At 35.7% G+C, this 12,673-nt stretch overlaps 1 protein-coding gene across 1 annotated transcript; it reads left to right on the top strand.

Annotated features, from left to right (window-relative positions):
• The first annotated feature begins 2,990 nt into the window (after nucleotides 1-2,990).
• Nucleotides 2,991-6,049, top strand: LOC136070505 (mitochondrial import inner membrane translocase subunit TIM17-2-like). Its single transcript, XM_065780519.1, has 2 exons — nucleotides 2,991-3,799; nucleotides 5,760-6,049. The coding sequence occupies exon 1, from the start codon at nucleotides 3,134-3,136 to the stop codon at nucleotides 3,785-3,787; it is 654 nt and encodes a 217-aa protein (XP_065636591.1). The 5' UTR covers nucleotides 2,991-3,133; the 3' UTR covers nucleotides 3,788-3,799; nucleotides 5,760-6,049.
• The last annotated feature ends 6,624 nt before the right edge of the window (nucleotides 6,050-12,673 follow it).

A 12,673-nucleotide genomic window follows, 5' to 3' on the forward strand; every position in this document is an offset into this window, starting at 1 on the left:
GCTCCATTGACTGAGCCATTGGTGTTGGTAATTTACTTAAAATATAAGTTAAAATTAAAAAAGTATGATCATTAGGGAAAATAATAAAAAATTGATGAAGAATGAATATTTTATTGAAATATCTTGTAAAATAGATAAACTGATGTTAGTGTTTTGTAAAAGTGATGGTGTAAAATAGAAAAAATATGTTTTTTTGTGTAAAATAGACGGATTCTTTTAGAAGAACTGATGCGGTTGCTCTAAAGAGCAATTGATGAGTCCAAAGTTATCTTTGTCCATAACACCATGGATGAATAAATTAAGAGATGGCTAAGGGGGCGTTTAATGGGCATTAAATGGCCATTTGCAGGCAACAGGAAGAAATAGAAACAAAGACAGTTGGAGCACAATTAAAGACCCATTTATCATTAAGAAGCATTATGGGCATAATAAAAGCACCCTTAACGGCTAACAAATCCAAGGGGCTATATAAAACCACTCTTAAGAGAGAGAAAAAAAACACACATACTCATATATAATTTTATTCTCATATTATCCTCCTTTCTCAAGTATTTGATTATATCATCAGAAGATCTTTGGTTGGCACCACACCGGTGCTACTAGAGTGGGAAACTTCTCATCGTTATTTTGCTGGTAGCAATTGGATTCCATTCCATATGGATGACCATTTCTACCAACGTTCAAGTGCATCATCAAGTATGTTAATTACTACTAGTACATAGGCAGACATGCATAGAATACTATGTACACGGTCCATTAGAAAAAAAAAAAAAAACCACTATATATATGAAGTACAATTTTTGCTAGCTCAACTTTGTCATTTTGGAATAAGGAGGCAAGGCCTTGTCCGATAAGAAAGCAACATGTGCCTATCCTTTGTTTTTTTGGATAATCACATATGCCTACCTTTACTACTACAAAGGATGATGAACGATCCAAGGAAAAACAACTTACTCCTTCCTATGGTGGTATTTATATCTAAGAAAAGTTTTACCCACCTTCTTCCTTTATTTTCTCTTTTTCCGTTGTGAACACATATGGTAGTGTAACTATGTTCCAAAAAAGAGTGAATTAATTGACTAGCTTGAACCTATGGTTTTCTCCCTCTCCAAACATAGAGGGTTTCCACCCCCAAAGACTTTGTATTTTTTCCCTTTCTGTTTTCACTTTCTCTAGCTCTATTTTATAATTATCAAGCACCAACTTTCAGTTGATGCGTAAATATCATAGTATAAATCCAACACCTTTCTCATCCAAACAATGCTGACTCTAGGTCTAGGCCTAAGACTCCCTTAGGCCTAGAAATTTATAAAAGGGTCTAAGGCCCTCCATGAAAAAAAAATCCTCAAAATTGTACAAATAATCTCAAAAGTTGCAAGTAGATAATATTTTTTAAAAAGAAAAAATATATGTGGATTTTCCATTATTGCTCTCACTCCACGAAGTCTCTCAAAAGTTAGGCCAATAGAGATCCAACTCAATTAAAACCTCTAAATTGTTTCACCAATCGCCATAAGAATATTGTTATGAGTTTGCTGATTAAATGGATTAACTACTATTAAATGTAAAAAGGTTGTTAATAGAACATAAATAAAAAAAGTTAATTAGTAATTTTGAATCTCAAAAAGAAGAAAATTGATTTTTTAAATTATAATATAGAAACTTAGGACAATATTATTCAATTGATATTTAGGTATTAAAAAAAAATTCAAACTTAAGATTATGAGTTTATGGCTCATGTATCCAAATCTATACCATAGTTCTTGATGATAGTTCTTTATTATCAGATAAAGACACCAATTACTTTTTGGTATAGGCGGGGATTGAACCCCGAATCTCTTATACAACTATCAGAGACTTTATCAATTGAGCTAACTAGAACCCACACAAAAAATTTCATATTTGACTTTTAATTTTAATTTTAATTTTTATGTTTGAGATATATATATATATATATGTATATAATTGCGGGGATAAAAGCCCAAATTTATATATTGGGCCTTGGGCACTATTTGAATATTAGGGTATGTCCGAAGAGGAATAAATGATTGAAAAAAGCCCAAGACTAGAGAATCATTTAGGGAAATGATCGAAAAATATAGTCTGAAGAGTTTGTCCTCCTCGGATATGAAGAATATCGGTCAAGCAAGTACATGAGAGGTTTGAGTGACTTTTCTGGTAATTCCAACGATAAGGATAAACTTCAGGCACGTATGAAGATAATAAGAACAGAGAAATATCTAAAGGAAAAGCTGCTACCACCGCATTAAATGTACTGCAGCAACTTTTCTGGCCGCATTAATGTGGAGAAGACTTCTGAATAGTGCAATCTCAGCTACCACCATTCATGGAGAACTAAAGAAGATACCTGATGTGACACATACTCAAGTGAATACTTAGATGAAGAACAAATGTACGATGAAGATAGACAAAAAGAAAACTATATAAATGTAAAGGACATCTCATGAGAGGGGGGTCGAAAAAGAGAGAAAGGAAGAGAGAAATAAGGTTTACTGTAACTCTAAGAAGTATATAAACAAAAGTTGGTCTCCTCGGACAACAATTTATTCAAGTTTCAAGTTAATTCTTGCATTTATTTATCTGTTAAATCTTGATTAACTGTTGTTTTGTTCACAAATAGCCCAGTTCTTTCACCCATTCTCTACAAATTCATTGTATTATGTTTGTTGGGCTCATATTCCATACCTCTTGAGTTTGTGCCACAAATATAGACCTACAATAATTATATGTCATTTATAAATATATATATATATATTTTAAAATGTTTTTTTTTCATGGGTATACCATAGGTGAGTGACTACTTATAATAATTATAATTCACATATTTTCCTATCAAAACTAAATTAAGTGGGAATAATAAAAAAAAAAAAAAAAACAAAGTAGTAGCCCAGTAGGAATCTACACCGACCTTACTACGTGTTTAAAAATCCAAGGCCACCAGCCGAAGGAAAAGGAAAAGGAAAAAACCTCAAACCGTGCCCAAGCCCAAGCCCCTTCCCCAAGACATTATTTTTAAAGTTTAATAAGCCAACGAATACAAATACTTCAAAAATTCCGTAGAAAACGAAAAACAGAAGCAAACCCTAGAGAGAGAGAGAGAGAGAGAGAAGCCATGGGTACGCCAGAAACGTCAAGAGAACCGTGTCCAGATCGCATACTAGATGACATCGGTGGCGCGTTCGCCATGGGTGCGGTGGGAGGCTCTGCTTTCCACTTCCTGAAAGGCGTCTACAACTCTCCCTCTGGTGCTCGATTAGTCGGTGGCACGCAAGCCGTGCGTCTCAACGCTCCTCGCGTCGGTGGAAGCTTCGCTGTGTGGGGTGGACTCTTCTCTGCCTTCGACTGTACCATGGTCTACCTTCGCCAAAAGGAAGACCCTTGGAACTCGATTGTGGCTGGTGCAGCCACCGGTGGCTTCCTCTCCATGCGTCAAGGTCTCGGCGCCTCCGCTCGCTCCGCCGTGTTCGGTGGCGTCCTATTGGCTCTCATCGAAGGAGCTGGAATCATGCTTAACCGTATGCTTAGTGGTCAACAACAGATGCCTGTGATCATCGATGAGCCTCAGCCGAATATTCCTGGTTACATGGGCCAAGCCCCAGTTTCAGCCCAAGCCCAACCAGATTCTTCTTCTACGGACTCTGGTTCGGGTTGGCTTGGAGGCTGGTGGTCGAAGACGAAAGAGTCGGAATCCACCAGTAGCGGAAGCGAGACGAAGATCTTGGAGAGCTTCGATGCCCCACCGGTTCCCAACTTTGAGTACAAGTGAGGAAAATAAAAGGTGGGTTTTGTTTTTTGGTTACAGCAATTAAAATTATTATTATTATTATTTTGTTTCCAATGTTGTATTTTGGCTTTTGATTGGGTGGCTAAATTTAATTATGATCATCAATAATCAATTGTTTATTGATGGGTGTTTGCTTTTGGGCATGAACATAAACATCGCGTCTGGCAACTGGGGGGGTGGGGTTAGTTGCCTGGCTAGAGGCGAGTCCAAAGGGCTCTTCTTTAGAAAGATTCCCTACCTTACTGCTTTTTCCGGGTAAGAAAGGATGGAGAAAATGCCTTTGTTGGGGTATGTGGCTTCTTAAATTTGAGGCTTTTGTATTTGCTGAAGCGTTTAAAATAGTGGCTTTATGGAATATGGACACTAGAAAGGGCTGTATTTATAGGACATCATTGTGACTGTAAATTTAATGTTTGTGATCCTATTTAGCTAAATAAGATTTAATTAGCATATCCACACTGCTGCCTCTTCGACTCTGCAAATTTTCATCAAGTAATCAAGTTGTGAATGATTGCTTGTTCATCACTTTGGTTTTGCTTGTTTCATCATATTTCTGTATTAGCTGATTCTGTTATGTTTATCTTCTTCATCTTTAACTTTGTTCTGCATTTATACCCAAAGCTACACCATTGTAATTAGAGAATTTATATAAAATACTGTTTATGATGCAGGCAAGTGTTATTCTTATTGTGGAATCTGTTTCTCATTAAAGCTTTTTTTCTTTTTTAAGTTGGTAATTTGACATGGATCTAGTAAGTTTGGAACCCATGGCCTCTTCCTACACCTTGTTCTTACAACGAGAGGAGATGCCATTTGAGCTAGAGTTCATTGGACTTCTTGTTGAAGCCTATAACTTTTTTTTTCCCTTCCTGACTGGTGGCATTCCATTCTTCTTTTAATGATGTACATTTAATTTCAAGCCCTGTATGCAAATGGTGTATGGGTCATTGTGCAGATAATTCTGGCTCTCTTTTTCATGCTTAAATATCTGGAACAATTGCCTTTAAATTGTGGATTGCATTCTGTGTCTGTGGTACTATTTAAGTGTATGTGGGTTTTGATTTTTTTGTTTTTTGTTTTTTGTTTTTATTATAATTCTAAATAGTCAAGGAGTCAATTTGAGCTTTAATTTGAAGATTCCTGCTGAAATGATTCACAATTAGGTAATATAAGGGTTGCATATGGGTCTTGTTGACCTCTTTATAATATATCAACTTATTAAGATGTATGATTATAACTGGGATTTGTAAATACTTAACTTTCTGTGTTGCTTGTGGTATTTCTGTTCCTCCTCATATATCTCACATTAAGGCCTCATTCCTTTACACCATCATTCGAAGCTTGGATTAAGGAGTGTTTGACATACGAGGTAAAGGAAGACCAACAGTTGTACTTGTACCCCTGAGAATGTGAAGATTGAGCAGTTACATTTAATAGCTTGCCTTTTGAAACCATGGTCTAAGACTTTGTAAGGTTTAAAGTCATTTAATAGTGATAATTGAATATGTCAACTGCATATGGTGTGTATATTATCTTTATTATTATCTGGTATGGGAAATAGCATGTTAATGGTCCTTTATCCCTTAGTTAACCACAAAAATAACACCCTACCCCTTCTAACCCTTCTTTCTTTACGTTCTTTTCTATTGACTTTAATAGGGTTTGGCAAAGTTCAAATAGCTAGTTGCATACCTATCAGCTGGAAAGGCACTACTTTAGTGGCCCATTTCTATGTTGTAAAATGCAATTCAGTGCCTGTTTTTCTTCCTTGTGGTTTTTTTCCTGCCAATAGAAATTAAAACAATCTCTATAATTATGTTCTCTTTGTTACAGGATCATGCATCAATCTATTATTATGCATTATTCAAGTGTTCATTAGCTTGATTTTAGTTTTGATATTTTTGTACATTAACGGTTGCTTATTTATATGTTAATGGGATGTTTTCCTCTGTAGGTGTTTCTTTGGTCTCAATAATTTGCAAGACCCTTGTCGTGCTTTCTTGCCAATTGATGAAGTTCATTTTCATGGTTATATCTTTAAATAGATATCTTCCTTAAGAGGTTTACTCCAGCTATTCCATACTTCTGTACACATGTACTGATTGTTTTGACCGGTAGGCAATATTTTATTTTATTTTTATGGCTTAAAAGTTTTCTAAGAGCGGGACATGATAGCAGATGTAGTTTGTTACCATTATAATGCTGAAATTAGATGCAAACAGCGATAATATCACTGTTCTATTATGAATAGTTTTGTGATGTGTCTTCAAATTTATATTTTGGTGTGGCATATGATATATGCCAGCCTGCTGACTGAGATGGTATAATTTCTGACCTGTTCCTGTGATACATTGATCTTTTACATAAATCTGACCTATGAACCAGTTCCATCGTTGGGTTGTAGGTGTGTGGTATGTTAGAATTAAATCTTTAGCTGGAGATTTTTGATGAAGTGAATCAGTATTATCAACAATGCTGGATGCAAGGAATTTTCAGCTGTTTTGGGCTTAGACAAGATTGTCAAGTTAACTTGATTTCAGCAGACCTTAGAAAAATCATCTCATATCATGTGATTATGGCAGCTGACTGGGCAAAAGTCTGAAAATCCTTTGCTGGTTTTTTGTTGTCATTATAGGAGCTGACATAATTGAGTACAACTGGAAAGTTGATTTCACAAAATAAAAATATTGACAAACTTTCAAGGGGCAATCCAGAATTTGTGTTGCCTCTATTTAGACCCCAATTTGATATAATCTAGTTTGTGCCGTATTTTTTGGACGATGTTTGATATTTGGTTTGTTTTAGGAAAAGGTGTATTACCATATATTGTCAAGTATCCAAACCATAATTTGCACGTAGACTCTATACCCTGCCCCTGGGTGAAATTATTCACACCTTTAGGTCTCTAACAAGTGTGGGCGCCAATAATTTCGTGCCCCTGGGTTCGTGCTGTTAATTGGCTCATCATTCTCTAGTGTTTGTCTATGCATAGATTTTTTTTTTTTGAATCTAACGACAGGATTGATGTTTTTGTTGGAAACACTGTCAAGAGATGCCAATTGAGCCAGTTGAGCTACGGAGTTATATGTACATGGATTTAAAATAACTCAACAAAAGCAGCAAGCAAGGAAAGAAATGAAACTATTCAAGACAAAGTTTAGGAGAAGGCCTAGCTTTTTGCTTATCACAATTTAAGAGCCATGACTCAACAAAAGCAGCAAGCAAGGAAAGAAATGAAACTATTCAAGACAAGTTTAGGAGAGGGCCTAGCTTCTGGCATATCAATTTAAGAGCCAACGTCGTGGAATAAAAGTGAAAGGGGGAAGGTGGCGGGGAAAGAAAACGAAAGGAAACTGAGGTTTAGCATGCAGGCCCGGGGTGGCAATTTTTACCCAAACTCAATAACCTACTCATGACCAACTTAATTTAGGTAAATCTTGATTGAACCCAATGGGCAAAGACCTATCGGGTAATCTAATTAAATGAGTCTTAACTGGTAAACATAGGTGCACTCATTTATATTATTTTTTCACTTCTAAAATAAAATATAAATTCTAAAGAAAAAAAGAAAAGAAAAGAAAAAAAAAAATCTCTAAAGTTCTAAACCCTAACCTAAACTCGCAGCCACTCTCCTTTTTCTCTTCTTCTATCTTGCCCTTGTCATCGGTTTGGGTGTCAACACATCTGTGGACTCACTAGATGACCGCCTTGTACTTGTAGAGATCAATTGAGCTCCACTTTTGGTTCCATTGCACATGATTACGCTGAAAATTTTCCTTTTTGTTTTGTAAAAGCCATGTTTGTTTGTCGAGAAAACTTTGGCTCAGGAAAAGAAAATAGAAGAAACGGTTTGGAGGAAGATGTTCTTCACTTTTAGTAGCTTTTCATGCTATTTTTGGTTTTTATTTTTTATTCTTGCATATTTTAGCAATTTCTAAGATGAAAGATTAAAGTGATTTTTTCTCTCAAACTAATTGTCAAATGTATTATTGTGTTAGACTTTGATTATTTTCTTTTTAGCACGCGGGTGAGAAATTTTAAGTCGTTGATTTCCTTTAAGTTTTGCTTGGATGTCAAGAAACTAGAGAGATGCTACATGTTCAAGTTTTTGATTTTAAATAGGTAATAAATGGATTAGGTGGGTTGGGTTCTGCCCATATTAAAATGAATTGCGTGGGTAATGGGTAATTGATGTAATTTTTTTTTAGAAGAAATAATTGATGATTTTTTTAGAATAAATAATTGATGTAAATTTAAATGGGTAATCATACACCATATGACTTGACTCAAAACCTACTTAGGATTTTTTTGGTTGGAGGAGTGGAAAAGTGGGAGGATAGAAAATGGTGAGAGGGTGGAAAAGTGAGAAGATAGAAAAGATTTTAATTTCCTTCATTTTTATTTGGTTGGGAGTGGAAAAATGGAGAAATGGAAAAAATGTGTTTGTATAAATTTACTCATGTACCATTGTTAAAAAATGATGCCCTATTAAAACAAAAAAAAAGTGACAAAAAAGCAATCACACAAACTTATTAAGAATAAAAATCACGTCTAAAAAAACAAAAACAAAATATCACAAAAGAAAGCAAAAAAGGAAAATTTTTTTTCACACTCTCCGTTGCAAGAAAAAAAAAAAAAAAAAAAAAACAAAGAAAAAAAAGAGCAACTGATTGGAGTCATTGGACAAGCTCATGTGCAAGTGCATATAGGCATTTTCATCATTTACTTATTAAATTTCCTCACTTAGTTTTCTCTACATTTTGGTGGGTTAGGGGAGAAAATACTTGGGCCCACCAATTTTTTTTTCCTCCCCTCCCTCTAACCAAACACTTATAAAAAAAGTTTTCCTTCTCATTTTCTCTCCAAAGTTTTTTACCCACCTTATTTCACCTTTAAATAAACACACTTTTAACCAGCTCAATTGCCTTAGCTAGGAGATACACAAACACACCAAAAAGTCTTACTCCTTGTCGGATAATATTAATAGCATTAATTATAGTGACGGTAGGGTGATGTTGGAAATCAAACACTTTCTTGGGCCAGCATGTTGAGATTGAGATTGGAGCGTGTAATCTACAAATAGCAAGAGGTCTTTCAAGTATCTGAAAAACCTAGGCCTTGAACTAACGATCTTGAATTTTCCTACGTTCCTCTAGGAAGGGAATGAAACTTGGATTTTAGGTTTTGCAACAATCGTAATGTTTTCCTACCAACAATGAAATGAAATTGAGATTTTAACTACTCTTTTAATGGTTTACACAGCCAATTAAAGTCAAGCTCTGTTTGGTTGGACGGGTTTTATTTTGGCAAAATTTGCCAAATAGTATGTGTAGGGACCAGGTTCGGGCCTCCCTGTGCATTACGGGAATGGACCCGAGCCTAGTTAACCCTGCAATTAATTTGTAGAGAGTGGGGTCAAGAACTAAGCCCTAATAAGGGGTGCAACGACCACGCGTGGTAGTTCTCAGGTAGATGTGAACAATGATGCTCCTCGACCTTTCTTCGGTGAGCTTCCTGTTCTTATGACCTCCTCCCTTTTTCCTTCCTTCCAAAAGAAAAAGAACCTCCCCACCTTAAGAGGGATCCCTTACATTATATACTTCTTTCCCCATTGATCACGGCTCTACACTTGTTGAGTAACCAGGCCACCACTTGAGTATCTGTCCCATCAGCCACCTTCCCGTTCTTCCAGTGGGTTGCGGCAACCAAGGCAACACTGTTCTGTAATCCCCTCCTCATTAATGCGGCCAGGACATTAGTTAGGGGCATTTAATGTGGAGGTGACAGCTCGCCTTAGACTTGCTCCTTCACCGTGCTCCCGTCGTCGACGCGTGGCGCTTGCCTTTTCCTCCTCGGATAGTTAAGAAGACTCCTCTTTGGTGGTGGGGTGCTCGTGCATTTCTGAGGTCTCGAACGTCCGAGGACGGGGTCGTCCTCGGACCTGTTCCTTGGGGGCTGAACATCGTATTTTTATCCTCGGACCCCACATGCATCCTCGGCATGGTCCTCTGGGCCTGGTTTGAAGTGGGCCGAGGCTGTCTGATTTTCTGGCCCCACAATAGCCCCTCAAAATCTTGCTGCCCGCATCCTCGGGCGGGGAGAAGGATTTTGACACCCTCGGGCCTGTTCCGTGTCCAGTCGAGTCTTATCCCTCGTTAGTGCAGGGGTCTATTCATCTGCCTAAGAATTCTCGCGCGTCTATCTTGAGTTCAACCAAACTCTCACTTACATCTCCAGCACAAAAAGCCTGTCCAAGGAGCTCCTTCTCGTTCCTGTAAGTCGTTCTATCCCTCTCTAAGCTCTCTTCCTCTTTACCCTTACTTCTCTTTCATTTGTTCTTTCTTAGTTCCTTTAGGCGTCACTTGGGATGAGTAGATTTAAGAAATATGTCTACACTGAGGAGGCGATGGAGAAATTCATCGCCAACTATGGGATACCTAGCAATGTAGGCCTGAGGTATTGTAAGGACGGGGAGTGGCTCTTTCAAAGAGAGGAGGGCGAAGTGGTGATTCCCATTATCGCTTTCCTCGAAGGGGGTATGAGGATCCCCATGGGGCTGGTGATGAGGGGCTACCTTACGCACTTCCGGCTAGCCCTCACCCAGTGCACAATAAATGTTTTCAGGATTTTGGGCTGTGTGGACGCCCTGAATGAGAAGATGGGGCTGAGGTTGACTCACCATGACGTGAACTGGTGTTACAACCTTTAGCTCCTTAAGGGCAAGTCGTATTACCTGAAGATAAGGGATGACAGGGTACGGCTCATCCAGTGCCTCCTTAAGTCTAGCAAGGGGCTGAACGAGGATTTCCTCATCATGTTCGAAGAGTGGCATGATGGCCTTCACTGCCCAACGACGGAGGGAATACCAGGTGGGGTAGTGGGAATAGGAGGGGGTTCAAGTTTTTTTTTTTTTTTTTTATTCTAAAAAAAAAAAAAAAAATATATATATATATATATATATCTAAATATTTCCTTAAAATAATACAATTGACCACGTGGACATATGTATTAGACGATGATTAGCTATTGTGCTCACGAAAGTGACAAAATTCTACATAATGGGTCAATTGTGTTATTTTACATACTACAAGGATTTAAAAAGTCAATTTTGTAGCACAAAAACTGTGTTTGATAATGACCCATATCACAAGAGACCTCTCTGCATTTAAACCTTATTTTAAATCAACACGGATAGAAATGTATTACATTAATATCTTGAATAGTTTCTCAAGAAAAAAACAAAAAAATCTTGAATATCATGCCCCACCAATACTGATTGAAGATTGATATCTTTAATATCTTTAACATGCATATATTATATGTATTTTGTTCAAGTTACATATGATGTAACTTTAAATAATGTTACACAATTATATTTTGAAAATATCATTGTTAGATTATATATTCTATATGTTCTTAACTTGAATACCAAATTTTATTTTAATTATATGCTATTTACTATTTGATCTATAAACTTATATTTATATATTATTTTAAACTAAAAAACTTGATTTTAAACAATTCATTAATAATATAACTATTAATTTTTTATTATATGAAAAATTTTACAAGTGTGGAGAATATAAAAAAATAATATAATCTAATGATAAATTTATTAAAATTCGAATATATATAAATATATATATATTCCCCCATCATTGTAAAGTCTTATCGTTTTGAATGTTAATTGGGATGTGCACGTATCTTTATCTATTTATGTTCTTTTTTGAGTAGGATATGCACGAAAACTCATGTAAGCAAGCGACTACACCATTTTGTGGGAGATCGATATATATCGGTGATGACAGAACGAGTCGGCCATTCAATTGATTTGATAGCGGACTCCAATTTCAACATCTAGTTGCCGCTAATTTTGATTTGGTAAAAAAAAATCTAAAACAATGAACAAGTTGGCAATAAAAAAATCTAGGAAGAATTTGAGTAAAAGCTTAGGCCTATCATGGGGTTTGGCAGTTTGTATAAATATCACTAACCTGTTATATCCATAAAATATTGAATTATTCTATGATTTATTTTGTAATGCTTGCATCTAATGTGATGTGTTCTATATCATATTTTTATAAACTTAATTTGAACAAAGCATGATGATGCAGTAACTGTCAACAGTACCAATTAAAAAAGAATTTAAAAAACCGAGCACATTTGTTAGTCAAACACACGTGAATTACAAGTAATTTTGTTACTTGGATTGAGGAGAGTCTATGTTTTATAGAATAAGCACTTTGCCACCATATAAATTTTGCTTTTTCTAATGAATAAAAGTTTCAGCTTCTTATTTTAAAAAAAAAAAAAAAAGATTTCAACTTCAAATTTCTAATTTTTTTTCTCAGACTTTGTCTCCCAATCCTTATTTAGGTTTATTTATGTTCATAAGACATAAAATTTTAAGGTAGAATGGCATTCTTCTTTAATTCTTAGGTTTATTTTTATTGGTTTATTGTCCTTAAAAAATAAGATGGGCAACTAGTGCAAGTAAAAAAAAAATTTTTTTTTTTTTTTTAAAGGTGAAGTTTTGAAGAATTGTTCATGAGCCAAATAGCTGAATAAACAGAGGTGGGATTGGTAGGGAATATGGCAAATGAGCACATAGTATACTATAGCGTATTTATTTATTAATACTAGTTTAGCTAAAATTGAATTTTTCAGAGCATTCAACTTTTTAGAGCACTTAGACCATTCCCATAAACATAGGTAATTGAATTTTTTAGCTAAAATCTAGTTGGCTCAGTCCAAAATGTACTCCATTACACCAGCTAGCATATTTATTAATTACTAGTTTAGCTAAAATTGAATTTTTTAGAGCACTTAGAGCATTCCTCTCTACATGAATAATTGAATTTTTCAGCT

The sequence above is a fragment of the Quercus suber genome, unplaced genomic scaffold (assembly GCF_002906115.3).
Source record: "Quercus suber isolate HL8 unplaced genomic scaffold, Cork oak 2.0 scaffold_238, whole genome shotgun sequence".
Classification (NCBI taxonomy): Eukaryota; Viridiplantae; Streptophyta; class Magnoliopsida; order Fagales; family Fagaceae; genus Quercus; species Quercus suber.

What these genes read in the sequence shown, in the direction of transcription:
- LOC136070505 (XM_065780519.1), top strand. Translation starts at nt 3,134, where the DNA reads ATGGGTACGCCAGAAACGTCAAGAGAACCGTGTCCAGATCGCATACTA.